The following is a 21,657-nucleotide window of genomic DNA, read 5'->3' on the forward strand; positions in this document are numbered from 1 at the left end:
GGGAGCCCCCCCGCACCCCCCTGCTCCACCGGCGAGGCTGAGACCCGGGGCCGGCGCCGTCCCCGTATGCATGAATGTATTGCGAGAGAGGAAGCTTGCGGCAGCCAGGAGGCGGAGGCACCGATCCTGCTCCTCTCCGCTCCCCGCGCATCTAGCACAGAGGCGAAGGGGGGGGGGGGGGGGGGGGGGGGGAAAAGCGCCAGAGAAGGAGCCTCCCCCCGCTCGCCCCCCCGCCGCACCTCGCCCCCGCGCAGCGCAGGGGAGCCCGGCGCGGTGCGCGGCGGCCGGGGCTCGGCCGGTGCTCGGCGCTGCTCGCCGCCGCCGCGGGATGCTGTGACGCCCCGCAGGACCGCGGGGCCCACGCGTGTGCGGGGCAGCCCCGCCGCCCGCCCATGAGCCCCGCCGGGTGAGCCCGGCAGCGGCGGCAGCAGCGGGAGGAGGAGGAGGAGGAAGGTCGGACACCCCTGCGGAGACCCGCTCGCCGAAGAGCAGGAGGAGGAGAAGGGGAGCCGCGGGGCCGGCGCCCCCCGGGCCGGTGCGTGGCGGCGGGATGCCGCGGGCGGCGGTTTCCGCGGCGCTGAGCGGGCGCGGAGCGGCGCGGCCCCGGGCGGCGGCGGGGGAGGCTCGCAGCCGCCTGCCCGCCCGCTGCGCAGCCCCCGGAGCCCGCCTGCGTGACCGGGAGCTCCGCGCTCTGCTTCGTGGTTTCGGCTATTTCTAAGGGGGGGAGAAAAAAAAAAAAAAATCCTCAACCCCCAAAGCCCTGACATCGCTGGCGGAGGAGCCTCCAAAATCGGAGATTTGGCTACTTTTGCATTTTCCACCCGTCGTTTCTTTCTGTTATTATTGTAATTTTGTGCGAAAGGAAGTTATGAACAACTGCAAGTCAGGAAGTGGAAATCCACACCGGTTGTGACAAGCTGGGGCTAAAAACTATTTCATTATTTATATAGATGTGTCTATCAACATTCTGCTTTTCATCCAAAGAATAAAGGGAAATACCGGCTGGTCCTATGTTTGACGGTGAATGACAGACCTCATCTGAGGAAAGGAAGGACTAAATATATCAGCTAAGAACACCACCGTTATTTAATTGAACTCAAGAGACCTTTTTTTAACCCAAAGACTGTTTGAGCGAGAGATTTAATGGGTCATTAAAGGGGAAAAAAATTTTAAAGGCCCTTTTGCTTCCTGAAGTGCAGCTAACCTCAAAATAGGAGCAAGTACTTGTAAGACAGATACTCAAATTAAGGCTTTACATGATGAATTTTCTATCCTATGGATATCAGTTTTGAGATTACAAACCAAGAAGATCTGTAATTGATCTAGCACCAGATAATTTCAATGCCTAATATTCCCCAGGATTGCTGGAGTACCCTCGGAGCTTGCGTCGGACTGTATTCGGGGTATGCCATGGGCTGTATTCAGAGTATTAGCTGCAAATCCAAAGTTTTCCGGGAAAGTATTTCAGTGATTGAAGTCAAAGCCTCCATCGATCCCATTCCCACCAGCATCGATGAGTCCTCCAGCGTGGTCCTGCGCTACCGGACCCCTCACTTCCGAGCCTCCGCCCAAGTGTTGGTGCCCCCTATTCCCAAGAAGGAGACCTGGATCGTGGGCTGGATCCAGGCTTGCAGCCACATGGAATTTTACAATCACTATGGGGAACAGGGAATGTAAGTATTTCCAAGAGCGCGCGTGAGCGGGTGCGGGTGCCGAGCGGGAGGACTGTGGCCTGACTGGGAAATACTGGATTAAGCCAGAAATGATAATCCAGTTGGTTTGATTTTAAAACTCAGCTCTTCTGAAACTTAACAGGACTTTCTCATATGTTTAAAATACAGGAGAGCTTGTCCCTGCCCTTTTAAAGGAGTAGGTGTTCTCTTCTAATGGGAACGTGCCCAAGCCCTAACCAAAACCCACTCGTTCTGCTAGGAACCCAAGAGCAACCTAATGTTTCACAACAGCGTTTGAGCAGCACTGGAGATCCTGAAATCCCAGGTCAGCCCTGCCGCAACAGGCACCCCTGTTTGATACGCGTTTTACACGAGGGGCTCCCCTGACCGCCAGCTCCTCTCTTCGGCATCCCTCCCCATCCCTCACGGGGTAAAACTGCGCCTTGGCAAGCCCCAGGGAAACCCGAGGGCTGGCACTTGTGGCACGGTGCCGTCCCCAGCGTGCTGTACCGCTGCTGCAGTGGGCCACGGCTGCGAGCTCCGTAGCCCAGCAGCGCTGGGAGCGGGCTTTAACGGCACAGGAGGAATCCTGCTTGCTTTGCCCACGGTAGCCAGCAGCCCACGGGGGAAGAACAAGGTGGGTTTAACCCACTGATAATTAAACCCTTTGCACCACCCTTGGAGCAGGGTGAAAATTTCACATTACCCTCCTTTAGGGTAATGTAAGAGTGGGAATATATTGGTATATATGTAAGGAAGGAGGAATCTAGGGGCTGTTTGCACACCAAAAACCCCGTGTTACTGGTCAGACAGTCATAATGAGATGGGAATGAGTCAAATTAAAATGTCACCTCCCTACTGTGAAAAGTCATCTCTCCCCAGTCCCCCACCAGGTTGTTCAGTAAACGTTGTTGCAGGCTTTGGCCCGTAGTTAAAGCAGCAACAGCACCTGATTTCCAAATGCTTGCACAGAACAGCAATTCTGCAACTCACGGTGCTGGGCAGCACCGGGTGCAGCCTCCTGGTGCAGCAGGGGACAAAACCCGACCGCAGAGCCTGGTGCTGGCAGAAGGTTTGGTGGCTGGAGGTGCTGATGGCGCCTGGTCTCGGGGGGCAAGGGAGAAAGGACGAGAACGTCGGGTTTAAGCAACCCTCCCGTCTGCTCATCCCAAGTGCCCCGTGTCAGGGGGATGGCGGCTCAGCCCCGCAAGGGCCATGCTGGGTGGCTTAAAAAATGGTGAATGAGGAGGGCTGAGGGAGGACGGGAGCACAGAGCAGGGCTGGAGCACAGGGCAAACTCTGACTCAATGCAGCGCCTTCCTGAAGGCCTGAACATCTGCACAGCCCTTCTTCCCTCCCTTCTGCCTGCCAGCCCAGAAGGGGACACGGGTTCAGCATCTCAGACATAAAGCGAACACGCGTTGTAAGATGTGGACCGGAGGGAAGGGCATGCCGAGGAGCAGCCGTAAGTGGCAGACTGTCCCCCCCTTCTGTCCCTACGTCCCCTCTCTGCTCAAGCAGAAAGTGCCTTGAGAAGCAAACTAGCACCTGGCAAACACCAGCAGTGAGGCTCAGCGAGGGAGCAGACCAGCTTATCTTGATTTTAAAAGTACTTACAACAGGCCCGAAATCTGTAGGCTTTTTGGCTCCAACACCATCTTTAGCAAGGACAATTTGTTGCTCAGATGTTCTCAGTTCCAAGCCTTTGGGATTTGCATGTGTAATTCTCAGGCTCATTTAGAAATCCTCTCTTTAGTGACCAGCTGCAAAGGAAAACAGAAAAGTCCACTGTATATAAATACAGCTCACATCCACTGAAACAGAAAGGACTGGGTGGAGAGCTGTTCTGCCAGTGCTGCTGTGGGCTGCAAACCTCGACGTGTCCTTTTATTTCTCTGCACCTGAGTTTCCCTGCGTTTAAAATGAGGATTTGGTACAGTCTTCCCTTGCTGGAATGCTTTGAGACAAAAAAAGTTGTATCTACAAGCTAAGTGCTGTAAACAGGTAGTGAGAATTAAACATTGCAGCTATGCAGGAGAGCTATTAGCCAGAAAATCATGGGAACAAAGATTTTTTCCCTAGGAGGTTCATTGACATTTAACTGATATAAAAAAAAGAGTTACCCAAACATAAGTAGGAATTGGTCTGCTCCTCCACTCTCTTTCTATAGACCCGCTGCCATCTGAAAGCTATAAATAAAGGCGTTTGGGAGGAAAGGCTTCTTTTAATGCCATTGAAACATGCTCTTGGAAGACCTTTATAGAGAGAGAGACAGGACACAAACCTACCTGGAAGAATGGGCCAAGCCTTTAGCTGGTGTAACTCAACGTAATCCCACTGACCTCCACGGAGCTGCATTGATTTATGTATTTGTCCCAACTTTCCATGGTGAAGAGACTACTGCAACATACATATTTTTAGTCAGTGTGGTGACAGGCAAACAGAAAACTCCAAATAAAAAAAAAATCAGTCGGTCAATTGGGGCATCAATACTTACAGCAGGCTTTGGATTAATTTTTCACTTGTATGCTCTGAAGTTGTTAGCCGTGTATAAGCTGGCCATTACGTTGAGGATAGAAACAGCTGAGAAATACTGGAGCAGATGGAGCTGTGCATAACGCTCCTATAGGGATGTTAGCTACAGAGGGGATCATTTCGACACACGCGGTTAAAGTGGCACTGACAATTTTGGGGCTAAATGCAGCGTTTTGAAATGTAAAGGGAAATAATTAAAGCTCAGATAACATGTAAATGCTGGCATTTTACGTGTAAGTCAGAAGATGCTGCCGGGAACATGAAAGCCCCCAGCACGAGGATGAGGATGTGCTCTCTGACCCCCCTGCTCCGTGCAGAACTGGGGCAAACTCCCATCCAGCCCCATGGCTGCGTTACTGCTCCCCCCGAGCAGGGCTTTACCCTCTGCCCTTAGGGAAGGAGGCCGCTGTGCGGTGGGAGGCATCGGGATCAGGCCGCGGAGCGCTGACCTGTGCAGGACACGCTGGACCAGGTCCCCGCTGGGATCTCCTGGGGTGGGCGCTGGTTTCTGCACCCGGTTGTGCAGCACCTGGCGGGACCCATGTCAGCGGCTGGGCAACGCCGGAATGGCATTATCCAGCCTTGTTTCTTCATCTCCATGGAGATGTGCAAGAAGCGGTGCAGATGGAGATATGCAAAACGGAGAGATAAATAAATCGGAGTTTGAATATGATCAGCCAAGAATCTGGAGAAGTTTCAGGTGGATATTTCTCCCCAGGAGGATGCGATGGGGCAGCTGGGCAGCATTGCATCATTGCTTTATGTTACCAGGCATCTCTCTCTTGCAAGATTAAATCTTCCGTACCTTGCAGCAGCGACACAATGAACTCGAGAAATCGACTTGTCAAGAGAATAAACCCCCAGTCCTTGGGAGGGAAAACACAATCAAAAATAGATTCGTCAAAGGAAAAAAAGGTTACGCTTTCCATGGGAAGCGAAGGGAGGTCAGTTCAGCGTGGGAATTTAGTGAGCTATCCCTCCAGGGGTTTGGAGGAAAAGGCTTCGCTGCCCTGATGTGGCCCCTGGCCCTCACCTGCGCTGTAAGCACACACCTTAGCCCAGTTAAATAGGTTGTCCAGTCTGACTTGAGCCTGCTCAGCTAAACCGTCGGAAATCCGTCTCTCTTTCTTAATGCCAGTTTTCTGCTAGTTTTACTCCCTGAACCAGCGTGCATCAAACATCACTGCCGGTTCAAGCGACGAGGCAGGAACGTGCGGCTGGAGGATGGGGGGAAGAGGGACCACAGCAGCGTGGCTCCGACACCTGGGGAGCAACATCTTAAATTTCATTCCTGTGCTTTGCTATAACCCTGGCTTGAATTGCTGGACGTGCCGGAGTAGGTGAGAGAGACACTGTAAAGGACAATTTAAAATTAAGCAGCTCTGAATATCAGGTTTTCTTTCTTTCACCAGCGCAGGCTCAGCGGTGGAGGGAGGCAGGTAGGAGCAGGGATGTGGAATACCCGAGATGACTTTTCACGGCGCCCACACATTGCACTGGTACCTGCACCGAGCACAGTCTGCGTCTGAGCGGGGTTTCTCTTATTTAGGGAGCTGGCGGAAAGGAAGGGTGCTGGAAAGCACGAGGTTATGCAAGTCCATCGGGCCTGTGGCTAATTAGGAGCCGGCTTTAAGGAATTGGGGCTGAGGATGCAATAGTGCCCGGTGCCTGCCTGAAAAGGTTAACTGAATATACCCCTGTCACTGCTGGATGCACAGGGCTGGAGGCTGCTGTGCTTGGATTTGCTGTCACCGCACAGGCCACTGCAGCGATTGCTTCGGTTTGTGCGGTGGGGCAGCCATCTGGAGGGCTCGGGATAAGCCGGGGGCTTCATTTCGTGTGACAGAATAGGAAAAAATGTATCTGAATGAGAACTAGGAGGCTAAAACCTACATAAAGCTGCTTGGCTCTCAGCAGCAGGGCTACAGTTGTGCCACAAGAAATAACTCAAAGTTCCTTCTCCTGGTAGCAAGAAGACATTTGTCAAGAGAGGCTTGTTGGCAGCTCCAGTCTCTGGTGATGCCCGTACTGACTCTGAAGGTTTCCGAAGCAGCAGAAGCAAGCTTGTCAGTATTACAAGCCAGAATCTACTGATTTTGGAGCTGATCAGCTACAGTGAATCCATGTAACCAGATAGGTTGGTTTCTTCTCACGCCTCTTCCCTGCTATTGTCAGCAAAGTGTTTACTGGGCACTTTCTGGTCTTGCCTTGGCTCAACACCGCCACAGAAAGATGCTGATGCAGCCAAAGATCATTCCACAGCGTTCTTTCCAAAATCATCCAAAAGGGCAGTTGTTGGCATGTTATTTAACACGGCCATACTATGCAAGCAAAGGCTACTAACCTGGCTGGCCCGCAGGCTTTGCTGTAGCAGCAGGCGAGGGGCAACCACCAGCAGCAGCAACCATCGTGCAGCCTCTGCTTTCGCTCCAGTCATGGGACCATCACAAGGCCTCATTTTTCTTCTCGTTACTAAGCTGCGCAGATAAGGCGTGATGGTTTTGAAACCCCGGGGTTAACCACACTCACTAGAATTAGGCACAGCGTGCTCCAGAAAGAAACGCAGGGCAGTTTCTTCTTCCCCGTGACTGCCCACGCGTTTTCTGAAGCAGGGTGCACCTCTGAGCCGCCCTGAGCGCGGCCATGCTGCGCACGAACACGCTCAGCTTTGCGGTGGGGTTTCTCAGGCTCTGCAGGCAGCATCCTCCCTTCAGCGACCTGCCCGGGCCCTGGCACAGCTCCACCTTTTTGCTCTCATTTGAACCCTGGGCAAATCCCAAGAAGGTTCTGCAATTCTCTGCTGGTCTGGGGTCAGATACATCTACTAGGAATGAAGATGGGGACAAGCAGATCTTAGTTGACGTGCAGTTTCTGAGCATCCTCTACCCAATTCTCCAGCCATTTGCCCACCAGCCTCTGATGTGAGTAGGCTGGAGCAGCGCGGGGGGTTATCAGCCTCTCGTAGCATCTCAGGTCCTGGTTTGGCACCTCCGCACCCACAGAGATGCTGTGGCTGCGCCTTAGCACCGTGCCTGTCACAGAGTGAACCTCCGGGAAACTGTCACATCTCATCCGCGGGTGACAGCCAAGCTGAGTACCGACCACTGTCTGAATGGAAAATAATCCTAAACCATCTGTTGAGAGGGAGAGAAAGAGCCCCCAGATGGTGTTTTGGAGCCGGGCGGTGCGGCGGGGAGGAGGTGGGGGGCTGCAGAGCACGACCTCCGCTCCTCCGCCCGCCCAGGGCTGAGTTCATCCAGCATCCCCGCAGCTTTTCCCTTCTCTGCTCGCCCTGAAGAGCGTGGGGGACAGTGAGCCAGGATGACTCCGATTTAGAGAGCAGAGCATATAAAAATCTCTCCGGTGGCCGGGGGTCCTGGCAGGACTGCTCAGGGATCTCCTTTTGGCTGCCTTCACTAAAAATTTTCTTCCAGGCAAAGGACTCCCTCTGCCTGCTGGCTATGAGCTCAGGAGGGAGGATTGCTGCAGCCGCCGAGCCGTAGCTGACAGCAGCCCATGAATCTGCGCGGGGAGATGTTGCGCTTGCATAACCCCCGGCTGCTGCTCCGAGCATCCCTGCATCCCCGGAGCAGCCCGCGTCCCGCCTTGCGCTTCACCTCCCGGGTTCCTGCCAGGCCGCCCGACCTGCAAACCAGCCGCCTCCCGCGCGGTGCGGCCCTTCGCCCAACGCCTGCCATGGCACAGGGGAGATTTTTGCTAGGACCCTCGCTTCGCGTGAAAAAAAGATAAATGAGATCTTTAACCCCCCCCCTGCCCTGGTATCTTCTAGCTACAGCCATTTACAGCTAACTGCTGAACGATCCAGTGGTTACAAACATGGAGGCGCTTCACGGTCGTTAACTAATTAACAATCAGAACAGCCTTATGAGACAGTCCCATTAGTCCTGGCCAACGGAGAGGAGCAGCTCGTCCCAAAGCTGCGTCAGAGCGGGCTGGGCTCGACGCGTGCCCCCCGCCTGCGCCCGGCCGCAGCCCCCGCTTCAGTCAAGGGGCTATTTTAAGCTGCAGCACTGGACTTATTAAAGGCTGGGACAGTTACCCTGACGAGCCTCAGCGCGTCCCCTCTGTCTCCCTCCCAAGATAAACCGTGTCCCGTGGCACAGCCCGCAGCGGGGAGCCGCAGGGCTTGGGGGGCTGGTGCACAGCCCAGGGTCCCAGCCCCACGGCGGGGTCAAGTGCAAATGCCACGCTGGGAGCAAGCCACTTCGACAGCGGGGACAGCGTCTGTGGGTGGCGGGGAGGGCTGATTTGTAAGCAAGACGGAGAAGGTAAATTAGAGCCACCTCTACCAGCCTGGATTTTAAAAGAATGTCCTTAAAATACCCGGCATACGCTGAGCACGTGGTCTATGGTTATGCCGTCTTAGTGCCTTTACTCTGCAAATATCTAACCCTTTTTCTGAGGCGTTTACAGTAGTTTGCTTCTATTGGCAAATCTAATCTCAAAAATTAAATTGGAAGTTAACAAAAAAAAAAAAAATATCCAAGCTGTGCATCAGCATTACAAGGTGACAGAGGACCGTTTTCACTTACTTTCTTGCCAGAAAGACTGACCTTTCTGTCAGTCTCGCACGCACAGCACCCAGACGACCGGCTCAGGCAGTTTTACAAGCTGGCTGACCTCAGTTTCTCTGATTACTGTAATACCATCCCCAGCCCGGAGCCTGCTGTGCAGCCTGTGAACTGGGTCCTTCCTAGGGCTGCAGAAGGATGGGTTACACTTCCAGCGCCAGGCAGACAGCGGCGGGGGACAGTGGTTTATCCAGGGAGAAAAATGAGTGTTTGCAGGTAGGGACTGAAAAGAAAGGACAGAATGGGGCAATGGGAAGGTTTATGGTCCAGTTGAGTCCTTGATCGTACTTCCCCCGCTTAGGCTGGCTCCCCTGTCACCTCACCCCCAGGGCCAGCTCTGAGCTTGCCTGTTCTTCTGCCAACACGGGGAATTTTGTGCTATTGGGAGAAAGAAACTCAGCCCTGAGCCCTGCTCTCACCGGCGCAAGAGTGGAGATCCTGAACGCGGCGCTGGAGCGAGTCCTTGCGTTCAGCCGTGCTCAAGCAGCCAAGGAGCGGCAGGAGGATACCTGCAACGCTGGATTGTCTCCAACGCCGGAGCTTTCCTGAGCACCTACCCTTACGTAAACACCGACGTGTTTTGTACTATTCCAGGTAGCCACCGGTCCCTGCAAGGAAAGCCCTGGCCCTGCAGGGTGATGGGTCCTCGGTGGTGTTTAACAGCAGCACAGACTTTCATGATCGGTCCTGGAAATGCGCAGACACGGTTTTAATGGCAGGGATGAGCTCTTTCGGCAGGATGGCACGAAAGGCACAAATTCCAGTAAAAGCTAAGGGGGGAATGCGTTCACAACTCCTTCCTTGAAGTCTGGTGTGTTTCTAAACTAATTAATGCGTTATCCATAATTTGTTGTTGATTATGGCAGGTCAAGTTGGGAGCTTCCAGATCTACTGGACGGTAAAATCCAGGCCATCAGTGACTCAGATGGAGTGAACTATCCCTGGTATGGAAACACGACAGAAACCTGCACCATCGTGGGTCCCACAAAGAAGGAGTCCAAGTTCAACATCAGCATGAACGACAACTTTTACCCAAGCGTCACGTGGGCAGTGCCCGTCAGCGAGAGCAACGTGGCCAAACTAACAAGCATTCACCGGGATCAAAGCTTCACCACCTGGCTGGTTGCAACCAACACGGCTACCAACGAAATGGTGACCTTGCAGACTATCAAATGGCGCATGAGGCTGGACATCGAGGTAAATCCCAGCAGACCCTTGGGGCAGCGTGCCAAGCTGCAGGAGCCCTCTGCTCAAGAGCAGCCCCAGGTCCTTAGCAAGAATGAGCCAATACCACCCAGTGCCCTTGTCAAACCCAATGCCAATGATGCTCAGGTACTCATGTGGAGGCCAAAGGATGGACCGCCACTTGTGGTGATACCTCCAAAACACCGATAATATAAACCTGGCGTCCCGGCACCAAAAGGGAGAAAAAAAGAGACAAAAAATGAAGCAAAACAATCACTTAGGTATTAGAATACACATGTATAATCTGAGCAAAATCAAAATGCACTTTTTATTCATTCAACAAATGCAACCATTCTACCTTCTCCCATTGGGACGGATTTCACTGTGCTAAAGCTAAAGAGGAGACCTTGGATTGGGGTCTGTCTCATCACTGGATTCCTAAGGGAAGAAACTAACACTGATGTCTACCCGTAGAGCTTTTTTTTTTCTTCCCTACTTTAGTTACTCTTCGAACTTCAGTCTCATTAGCTTGTCCAGACTGCCCAGAACAATAAGAACATTTTATTTGGGATTTTAAGAGTCTTTTTTTTTTTTTATTTTTTCTTGGTTGAGAACAAAACAAGTTCCTGGAGCAAAAAGTTGACTATTTAAGATAAGGAAGTTTTTTGGTTTTGGTTTGTTTTTTTTTTTTTTTTTTTAAAGCTGTAAGGTTCTGAGTTGCAAATCCAAGTCATGCGGCCTTATGTAGACTTTGCTTTGCATTGCCAAACTTTTGCCTTAAAGCTATGTTTGAGAAAAACCAACAAACACACCACCAGGCAGGATGTCCTTTCTACAGAATTTTTGGGAGAAAGTTTTGGAACAAGGAATAGATTGTCAGCGTGTCACGGGCTGACAGATGAAAAGGGCATGAAATTGGAAGAAGCATGATAAAAAGAAAATCTTCCTGGTTTTAAAACCTGGAACAAGGAACCATGGAAATAATCTCAGTTTCAAAGCAATGCAAATAACAAACCTGCTGTAGGATGGCTCTTGAGTGGGAGCTACTAGGCCATCTCCCTGCTTCGCAGAAGGGGTAGCAAGCGAGCTTGCACTGCTTACACTTGGCGATCTCAGTCTCCCGTTAGCGTTATCGTCTGGGATAATCTCACAGCTAGAATCGTGGCCCTGGGAGTCAACATAAACCGAGAGGGGGGGATTTCTCACTGGGGTTGTCTTTAGGACACACAGATGTCTGCCCAGCTAACCCGCAGTCTCACCTTCTCGTGGCGTAAGAGCCAATGGCTCGTGCACCGGCTGTTGTTGGGTGAAGCTCTGTTGCCCCGTTTTCCCATGAAATCCAAATGATGGTGCTGTAAGAAGAGCAGGATATAAAAAGGATCCTTCTGAAGTCATTGGAGATGCATGGGTGTAAGCGAGGGCAGATCTTATCTACCAAGTCTACCCAGCAATATCCATAATTCAGGAACAGCCACGTCTGAAAATAACAGGCACCCAGTCCTAGCAAACACTAGAAGCAAAAGCTATGAAAAACTCTCTTCTTCCCATGATAAGAAATCACGTTGGGGTTAGTAGATAATTTTCTTCCAAATGACCTCACGATCTACACGACTGTCAGGAACGGGGTGCAGACAGGACCACGATAGCGTACCTGTCTGGTGATGGCACAAACATCTATGTAGCAAAGGGCAATGCATGAGAAGGTGCAAGCAGGGCAACACCTGAGTCTTGGGTGTAGATCCTCCAGTAAGTAAGGTGCATTTGGAGCAGGAGGGGGAACCTGTAGGTTTTAATAAGGACCTTGTCCAGACGGCTTCAGAGAAAACCAGATGCACTTCTGGGGAGGAGGGTGGTATGGAAAAGCCGTTTGAATGGGAAGGGCACAGTCTGCAGGCAGAGGGAGTTCTGCGGTAGAGGTGGCATCTGGAGGACAGGGCACGGGACGGGAGCAGAAGATCTGCTCTCTTGCTCCAGCACACGGCCTGAGGCAGATCGCTTCCCCTCCCCTCTGCAGCTCCTTCCCCCAGACAGCGTTTCTTTCTCTTACCAACAATTTGCCTCAAGAGCTAGGACTGAAGAGAGCTCAGCGTGCCAGGTACAAGCCTGGCCCTGCTGAACTGGTCTGAACAGGTCTCACAACCACAGACGCGCTGCTCAAAAGGCTCTCCCCTGGGAGAGGCACCCGTTAGCTGCTATTGCCGTCTTCATCTTCCACACAGGACATTACCAGCAAGAAATTATCCTTCCTCACTTCTCCAAAGCCACACCATCTACTTCGGCAACAGGTTCAACATCACCGCCTGCCTGGGGGAAGCACTCCCAGAAGATATGCCCCCCCGCGACAGTCTCAAACCAGCAAAGAAGGATCCTGGTCCCTGCAGCTGTACCCCCATTCCCAGGGGAGACCACCCTCCTCCGTGCACCGGCTGTCAGAGATGCTCAGCCGCGGAGCTGCTCTCTCCGAGGGGCAGATCTCCGCGGTACAAAGTCCAGCATTACAAGCAGCTTGCAAACAAACGGACTAGATCAAACCCAAATCCACGAGCCAAAGGTTGCCTAAATCTAGGCTTTGGGACTACGAAGGATGAAGCTAGGGGGACTTTGACTTGCACAGGCACTCTCTGTATTAAACTCCATTTTCTTACATGGATTCAAATCCTAACTATAGCTCTACTGGCACAGCCCTTTGCGACTTGTCTGTATTTTCTCCTAGGCAATACCTGCAGAAGAGGACAAAACGTGAGCTGTGGGTGAATAGCTGACGACGCTTGCACGCATCTCGGCTACCGCTTAGATGCACTTCTGGGCAGTCGGGCGGGTGGGAGCAGAAGGGGTATTTATGTCTGGTATTCACTTTGTCTCCAGGTGCTGAGTACTTACAGTTCTCACTGATGTCAGCATGGGTCGAAGAAATCGGACCCAGTTGTCTTAATTAGCTGCACGAAGGAATTCCAAGGAAAGATTTCTTCTCAGTCACCAAAAACCACATTCAGGGAACACCTACGTCCTTTTCCACTTAGCTTTGTGTTGGACTTAGTCTCCCAGTGCATTAAGTAAATCTGGTTTCTCCTACTCCCTCTACCTGGTGGACTGGATGCACCCATGCAATTTGATAGTAACCTCCTGGCTAATTCGTCCTGTTGCACTGAACAGACCCAGCTGAGCAGTAAATACGAAATCGAAATTTCACGTTGGGGTCGGCTTTGCATGGACTTCTCCCTTCCCAAAGAATGCCTTTATCCCGTGCCTAGGTTGAAACATGCCCCTCCACCTCCATTCGCGTCACCAGACACAGCATAGAAAAGTGATGCTGCCTCTTTTGAGATTTCACGTGTTGTGATTAAAAGTGATGTTTTTCCAATGCTGCTTCATTACAAAACTGACAGGGACAAATTGAATATAAAAGGAAGAGTGGCTGGAAGTAACAGGTGCTATAGCCATCACTATCGATACGGCTGGTTAATGGCCATATGGTTAGAATGGGGATTGACAGGGTCCCAACGGGGACTTAAACGTCTGGGGACCCGGGGCATCCTGCACCGAATAAGGTGGTAAATAAGCAGAGGTAAATAAAGCTCCTCCTCTGGCAGCTTTTTGCAGAACCAGGAATGCACAAAGGATACGCTGGGAAGGTGACGGGGCACCAACGTGGGATACTGATGTACGCGAGGTTGTTGCTGCCTCACCTCTCTCATCAATGATGCTCAGCTCTTCTTGGCCCTAAATCTCCACAGGAGGTGAGAGTGTAGCCTGACCATCCCTGTCAAAAATCCCAGAGTGGTCCAGGGTGGGAAGCAGCGGGGCGAGCCCTGGCCGAGACCCTCACCTGCACCCTCTCCCCCCAGCCAGCAGCGGGGCAGGGGCTGGCAGACACCGTCGAGCACGGCCAACGCGCCGAGCAGCCTCACGGGCCCTTTGGTTCTCGTTTCCTACCCTTGACACGGAGACGAGCGTGGCGAGAGAGGGGCAGCCCCTCGGAGGGTCCAAGAGATTAAGCAGCGATGGGGAGGGGTAGAGCTGCCGAGCCGGCGCGGCGCAGAGCCAGGCTGGGTCCGGCAGCAGCGGGTGAGGCGAGGGCTGCCCGAGCCTCGGCACCGCCGTCCCTCCCTGCCCTGGCTCCTGGCGCAGCAATAAGAATCGTCCTTGGTCTTGCAGAGATACTGTGAAAACAAACCCAAGACGTACCGAGTCTGGACACTTAACAGAGATATAAAAAAACAAAACCCTGCTTTTATAACAGAGAAATAAAGTGAAATTTTCAAACACGTCTGCCTGGAGTCGTTTGGGCGGTGGCTGTTTTTAAACGAACGGCTCCACCACCTCTGCACTCACGTTTCAAGGCGGTGATAAACACCCTATTTACCATGAGTGCCTTTTCTCTCCATTTCAGCTCTTACGCTGCATCAGATAGAGTGCGGAGGTTTCTGGTTAAAAATACCAGCCGACATCCTGCATTTTTCATTACCAGGCTGCTGTGCATCTTGTGACGGCAGGACAGCGCCGGGCCGGTTGGCGCAGGCAGCAGCTGAACTTCTGCACAGTTCAGTTTCCTGATGCTGTTTGCTTATTTAGCAAAAGCCTGGTCAGATGTTAGCTGTAAATACCGCATCTGGGGAGAGGCAGCCCCGCGGCCAGGCTCCGGTACCCGGGCAGCAGAGAGCAGCCCTGCCCTTTCCGACCTGGGCAAACAAGAGGTTAAAAGCTGCTGCAGTATACGGCTGGGTTTCAAATACCACGCTGTATTCGTGTCATTATTTTCCCCCACATTTTTCATATTTAGGTTCTGCTTGCTTTTCAGTAAAGGCAACTGGCAAAATTATTTTCAGAGAGCGGGGGTGCCTGGCCAAGCGGCCAGCGCAGCTCCCGTGCTCACCATTAATCCGCAGGGCCCAACCCTGGCCCCTTCCAGGTCTGTGCTCCAGCTCCTCCTGCCATGGGCCCATCGCACCGCGGGTTCCCTTCCCACCGGCTGTGCCCAAAGACAGGCACAGGTTTGGGTTTTTTTGTTGTTGTTCTTGCAGTAGTTTTGCTGCTCTCTGATCCAGCCTCCAAAGAAGCATCCAGGCTTCTCAAAAAGCAGCAAAGACTTGCTCTGTCTGCTGCAAGATCACACAACTGCATCAGCTCCCACCCAGCACCCCGGGACCCTCCTGCCCGGTCGGGCTGGAGGAGCCGCACCGTGCTCGGGGCTTGCCCTGAGCACAGGGGCCGGACCCTGACCCGGGCACCCCCAACAGGGTGCACCTCGCACCGCGGTCTCCCCTTCGCTGGGTCCTGCCTGGGGCGAGCGAGCGCCTGGCACAAGGCTGTTTTGCCCCTTAAAGGTTGTGGCCAACCTTTGCAGCTCAAGAGCCTTTTGCACGCTGCTGCTGGGCAGCGGGGAGACCTGGTACGAACAGAGGCAGCGGGGAAACCTGGTACAAATCATCCCCAAACCACGGAGGTGTGTGCCCACGTAAAACACCGACAGCCCCACAGGCTGTTTGGGAAGCCCCACCAGCACGTAGCAGCGACACAAACCCAGGCGCGGGAGGGGAAGGGGAGGAATGAAACGTACGGGCGGTCAGGGCTCGAGGAAAGGAATGCGCATGGATGGAGCCTGAGCAGAGGAGAGGACAGGTTCGGAGTGGGATTCCTTTCCACAGTGGAAACTCTCCAGCCTCATCTGTTGATAGCAGGTTAAATTTAGATGTCCTAGTTTTGGAGGGAGGGAGGGGTGGAGAGGGGACAGCAGCCAACTCACAGCTGTTTTGGGTGACACCCTGCAAAAGCCGAAAGCGCCCGGTCACTTATTGTCTGCACAGAGACATTCGAAAGCCTCCCGGGAAGGATCAGGAGGGCGGTGGGAAGGAGAGCGGCTGCTGAGCCCGGCAGAGCCCGGGCGATGGCGGAGCCCAGTTCTGGTGCTTCAGGTAACACCAACGCCAGTCCTTCATTGCAGTGCGTTTGTGAATGCTGAGGCCAGAAATCAAACTTCACCTTTCTAGAGGTTTTGTCACTTGGCTTTGTGATTTTCTAACCTCGGTTTTAAGCAGGCTGAGGCAACAGTTCTTTCATTTGAGGAAATACGCCCTGGCCTCCACGGTCCCTGCTCGAAACTTTTTGCAGGGACTTCCCTCTGCTGATGCAAATCAAGTTTTGTTTCCTATTTCTTCTATCTCACATCTTGTTAAGCTGTTCACATGCAGCAGCTGCAAACACTCATTTTATTCCTTCATGTTTTCAAGCTTCAAAGCAAAATATTTTTAGCAATGCACTGAAGAGCCTTGAAGCATCTATTAAAAAAAAAATAAAAAATAGCGTGTCCTGTGTTGCATGCACACAGTTATAACAGAGCTCCTCAAACAATCTGCATCAGGATTTCCAAGGCTGCCTTTAGCAACACCTCTGCACGCTGGTTCCCACAAAGCTATCGGGTACAGAGTCATGGAATCATAGAATCGTTAAGGTTGGAAAAGACGCTTAAGATCATCGAGTCCAGCCGTTAACCCAGCACTGCCAAGTCCACCACTAAACCATGTCCCCCGAGTCCTGGCAACGCGTCCAAACGCAGGAGAGCAGCACTGGAGGGTCAGGTCTGACCCTACCACGATTCATAACTTTGGGGTTGTCCCGCATTTCCCCCTCAAAACAGAGTCACAGCTTATTTCACCTCTGACGCAGAAGCCGTTCTGACATGGTTTAAGCACAGCGAATTCGAAGCGCTGAAGCTCCTGGCACCTGCAGAGCAGAACTGCAGAGAGGTCCTGCAAGGAGCACTGACCTGGGAGCGACTCCAGCACCCTGCTCCGAGAGGGTGGTGTAAGGGGGGAGACCCGTCCCTTCCAGCGCTGGAACGGGACGCTGCGACGAGGCAGGAGTGCAGCCCGCGGCTGCGTGCGCCCAGGAAGAGTGCCACAGCGCCAGGGCTGAGCGACAGCCCTGCCGCATTGTTTGAGCAATGCGCTTGCTGACAATAGGCAACTTCATTTTTATCTCGTGTTCGGGGAACGGTACGAGTTCAGATACAAGCACTGGCAGCACAAAGTGTGCCCGTCTGTGATAAAGGCGCATACGGAGAAGTCCTGGCTCTGCAGCAGGAGCCAGGGACACGTTTGCAGAGGAGCAGCTTTGTGACCTACTGAAAGTTGCAGAAAAACGAGGTGTGGATGGTGCGAGACAGGGAACATGCTGAGCGTAACTGCTGGGCCCTCGGGGAGCTGGCACAGAAGCCCACGGGCATACGTGGGTGTGCAGAGTTGAAAAACGTGCTGACATATCCAAGCTCATCCCTCGGTGAGGAAGAGTCGGTCTTTTCTCAATGGCTGCAACGCCCTGGGGCCTCGCTGCTGCGAGAGGGCGGAAGGATGGGGCTCGTCTCACCGCTGACCGAGGGCTGCTCATCCCCGCCGAGCTGCGGCTGCCTCTTCCCGGCCCCCGGGGAAAAACACGACATTTATCTAGGAACAAAAACTCCCTCGGCAATACCAGACACACTCATGCCAAAGCCTCATGCAGGATTATTTTTCCTTGTAAGCAATACGGAAAGCAATGCACAAAGGCAGGACACACGAAAACTAAGAAGGGATAAATAAAATGTCACTTCAGGCTCCGGGCCTGCAGCAGCAGGGACACACACACGGGCTGACGGGGCGAAGGGAGGCAGCTCTGCGCAGGGCTGCTGGCAAGGGGCAGGGACCAGCGCCGACCGCCGCCGCTCTCCCGGTTCTTGGGCAAAGCGGTGGGAGGAGAGGTGGTGCCACCACTCACCTTCGCCTTTCCTCTGCCTCGCTCCCAGCTCCCAGCGGCTGGAGCAAGGGTCCGAGATGTTCAGCACCATGTTTCCGACCTCCACCATCTCTCACAGGGATCCCACTCATCCCCAAGACTCACCATACACAAGCACGCCACGGCAGCTCGCTGCTGGGGCCGATAAGCCCATCCCAAGCAGGACACTCACACCAGGAACACGCCTGGTTTCTCCCACGGAGCATCGCCAGGGTTTTGGTCAGGGACACGTCAGCTCTGCCCCCGGCACCGCTCGTGAGGGATGAAGCGAGCCGAGGGAGGGATATAACCCAGCAGCAGGGGATGAAGTTCAGCCCTGCGGTCCCTCCTCGGTTCGGCAGCAGAGGGATGCCTCCAGCGCTCGTCCCCTGGTCGCCTCTCCCCAACACGCTGTGGTGGGACAGAAGGGCCGAGGCCGCTGGGGACAGAGCACCGATGCCCTTCCCTCCCAGGAGATGGATCCGGACGGAGCGGCACAGCCGAGACCACTGGTACCCTGCGAGACACCCGTATTTTGGAATACCAAGTATTATACAGTAAAAACCTTTCAAACAGGAGATTAAATAATTTTTCTTTCTTTTTGTGCCTCTTTGTGACGAAGCTACATTTTGCCCTTTCCAGAAAAAGGCTCTTTTCTTTGTTGCTCCTTTAGCCTTGGAGGGAGCAGAAACCCCTGGTCTGGTCTCTCCCCGGGTCTGGGGAGATCCTCGCTGTGCCTCGGGCTCCCCCCCGGCCCACCAAGTCTGTACCACCACCGTTAAGGCTCTGCCACAGCACAGCATCACCAGCGTTCGGCTTTCCACTGCCTCCAGGCCATGGCGTAGTCTCAGGGGAGGGAAAAATGTGTTCTTACATTAGAAATAATTAAGAATCCACCTTTGATAAAAGCCTGGGAAGATTTCTTCTCATACTGAAGTGGCAGGGGGAAAAAAAAAGGCACAACCACATTAGCACAGACAAAATGATAAGCTCCTTCAGAGTAGTCCTGGAACGGCTGCTATTAGTTATTTGAGGATTAACCAGCACAGACAAGATAACTAATGAAACGAGGGCTCCAAGCCCAGCTAGCCCTTGGCTTCTTTACCAGGTCTGCCCAGACAGGGGCTTTCTGTGTTAGTAGCTTTATTCTTTGGTGGACATCTGTCCACAAAAACCTGGACAGAGGCCATGAGATCACAGGCCACCTAACACAGACGACAGACTATAACAGCTTTGGCAACCACCAAGCGAGTGCCACACGCACTTGCCAAGTCCTTGAGTCATCTAATAAAAATGCAGATTTTTCAAAGTCAACTTTGCTACATTTCGTGCATATTCCTGTAGGCTTGTGGTCACGATCAGCCTCTCTACGCTGCTGAGCAGCTCCTCCAGCAGCTACTATGGAAACCAGGAGCAGCACCCGTTTCTCAAGGGCAGATAGTTCGGGGGGTTGGGTTTGCAGCCATGATTTTGGAAGCATTGCAAGAAAATGCGTGTTCAGTTGGGATCTGGATTAATTCTTTTGGCCCTTCACTTGCAGAGGGTAAAGGAGTTAAACAGGTAGCAAGCAGCACAGCAGGGACAACCCCCAACTGCTCCCATCGTTCCAAAAAAGAAACTTCACATGGCTCAGCATGCCAACATCGCATTCTTACCAAGCCAATCTTCTCCATAGCAAGAGGTTTATTAGCTATCTGGGGGAGCACAGCTGATACGGCCTTGCTAGGAGGTGTCGCATGCCACAGCCAGGGGAGATTAATGCAAAGAATTTAAGGTCAATGGTTTGGGCCAGCTGCTATTTATAAAGAGGAAGGAAAGCAGAACAGCAGTATCACCTCTAGGCCTTAAGAAATGTCGTATAGTCAAGAACATACTGGGAGGGCACAGTTCAACCTATCTTCAGCTTTTTCTTCCATCTCCAAACCAGCAAATTTCAGAACATCTCCTCTGTTCCAGCGCTGCGGTCCCAGGATCGCTAGCACTCGCTCTCTTCCCTTAGAGGGGAAGGGAGGTCACGAACCAACCCCTGCCAACAGTGCTGCCTCTAACACGACATGCAGCCCGCCAGAGTGCAGAAATCCAGGGCGTACGTAAAAGCCTTAGAGCCTATAGCCTTGCGAAGCCTCTCCACATCTAAAAATAAGCCCTCCTTGTACACTATATTCCCCGTATTTCAGCGGTCTTCCTCTTTAAAGGGAACCTACCTAACGTCATTCCCAGGTACAGAGACAGGGAATGGATTAATTCCCACATCTAGGACAGGAGTTAGGTGGAACTTTTTAGGTTGACTTGAAAAAAGCGATTTCTTCAGGAATTGTTGATAGATATAAGTATTTCGTTTATAATACTGGATGTGAAATGAAGCAGTTATCAGCTGTTTACAATTCCAAAAGGTGACCACATGCCCACTTGCCAACCAAACCAGAAAATGACAGCTGTCATCATATTGTGTGGTATTAAAAAAAAAAAAAAAAAGAAAGAAACATTAGAATGTTTCTGCTGAAAATAGAAAAAGCAGAAGTATCCCACAATGTCCTAATAGGACCAACAAGATAAAACCATCCAATCTGCATGTATTCAACTAATACACAAGCTGTTATTTCAAATGCATTTTTCAAGAGCAACAAAAACCCATTACATCATTCAGAGGTTTCACGGAGGTCAGATGCATCAAATAGAAAAAGTGTTTGTCCAGAATGCCTTCAGGGCATTCTTTAAAACATTTGCTCAGTATGTTCAAGTAGAAACATATGAGAATTTCACAAACGTTATAGACTAAAGCTAAGAGCTACAGGGAAAATGTACAATCTCATACATGTTAGAAAAAAATGCAGCTGACAGTAGAATCCAACAGCCAAAGCCGCAAGCTGCAAAATCACTAATGCCTCTGCATGGAGGGCACTTCTAATTCAAGGGCCAGAAGTTTTCCCTGTCACCTGAGCTGCATTTTCTGAGTTCTGTAAAATTTACAGAAAGGTAAAAATAGGAGAGCTTTTACTTCCCACCTCTTTGCTGAATGTTACTGCCATGGGAACGTGTTCTGCACACTGCCAGTTTCTTCTCAGATAATTTCCTATTTCTCCACTAAGCCTCTGGCTCACACATGACTCAGTTTTAGCACTTCAGCGAGATAAGCATGTGCCCCATCCTATACTTAAAATTAGCAGGGCAAACTCCAGCCCCTTCTTAAGAGCCTAGGATAATCAGTCATTCTCTTCAATGAAAAATGTGCTGGTTTATATCAGGAACCAACTTCAGCTACTCCCTTGTCTAGGCAAGGGATGAACAGCAGAAAGCTAAGTCCAGTACGGGGCTGGTAACCACAGCATACATCTATTTCTTCTAGATCCAGAGAGATAAACCCTTCCAACACAAATAACATCAAGGCAGATAAAATAGTTTTAATATAGAGCGAGAACAATAGTTGCATAAAAATAAGCAAAATCTTTTTCTTAAAAAAAAGTCTGAGAACTCGTATTTAAAAGAAAAGCTGTTTGGATATCGATCATGTAGGTGACTCATGAGCGCAGGAGCTGCGGCACAGTTCTACAGGACAGTTCAGGATGTTCTTAGCTTCTCCATCCACTAAATCCAGAGGAAGATCTGTGGAGCAAGAAAAAACCCAAACCAGCAATGAGTGCTAGTCTCCCTCAGGCAGTATTAATTCAGCAGATCTCAAACAACTTCCAGTCTCCCTAGTATCAGAAACTTCTTAGGAGAACGCATTGGTATTTCCAGCATCTTTTACCCAAGACAGCATCAACACATACTAACTAGATGTAATTATGCTTATTCTAGAGCCTACCGTCTGGAGATACACATGCTTTCTCTACTTGACAGGGAAACAAAGTAAAAGAAACTTGCTAGAAGTAATCTAGCAAGCCCGTGGCAGAGTAGACGACAGAGGTAGCCTCAGATCTTAGTCC

At 51.9% G+C, this 21,657-nt stretch overlaps 2 protein-coding genes across 7 annotated transcripts in view; one reads left to right on the top strand and one right to left on the bottom strand.

The window, feature by feature from the left end:
• The first annotated feature begins 530 nt into the window (after positions 1 to 530).
• FAM78A (family with sequence similarity 78 member A) lies at positions 531 to 10,633 on the top strand. Its single transcript, XM_082327895.1, has 2 exons — positions 531 to 1,673; positions 9,667 to 10,633. Exons 1-2 carry the CDS (start codon positions 1,342 to 1,344, stop codon positions 10,193 to 10,195), a joined length of 861 nt encoding a protein of 286 aa, XP_082184021.1. The 5' UTR covers positions 531 to 1,341; the 3' UTR covers positions 10,196 to 10,633.
• Positions 10,634 to 21,112: 10,479 nt separating this feature from the next.
• Positions 21,113 to 21,657, bottom strand: part of NUP214 (nucleoporin 214) — a 45,598-nt gene continuing 45,053 nt past the window's right edge. For all 6 annotated transcript variants that reach the window (XM_082327518.1, XM_082327519.1, XM_082327517.1 and 3 more), the window contains exon 36: positions 21,113 to 21,334. In XM_082327518.1, coding sequence (XP_082183644.1) covers positions 21,301 to 21,334 — 34 coding nt within the window. In that variant the 3' untranslated portion in view covers positions 21,113 to 21,300. The remainder of the gene's footprint in view (positions 21,335 to 21,657) is intronic.

This window comes from Platalea leucorodia (genome assembly GCF_965183815.1).
Source record: "Platalea leucorodia genome assembly, chromosome: 15".
Lineage (NCBI taxonomy): Eukaryota > Metazoa > Chordata > Aves > Pelecaniformes > Threskiornithidae > Platalea > Platalea leucorodia.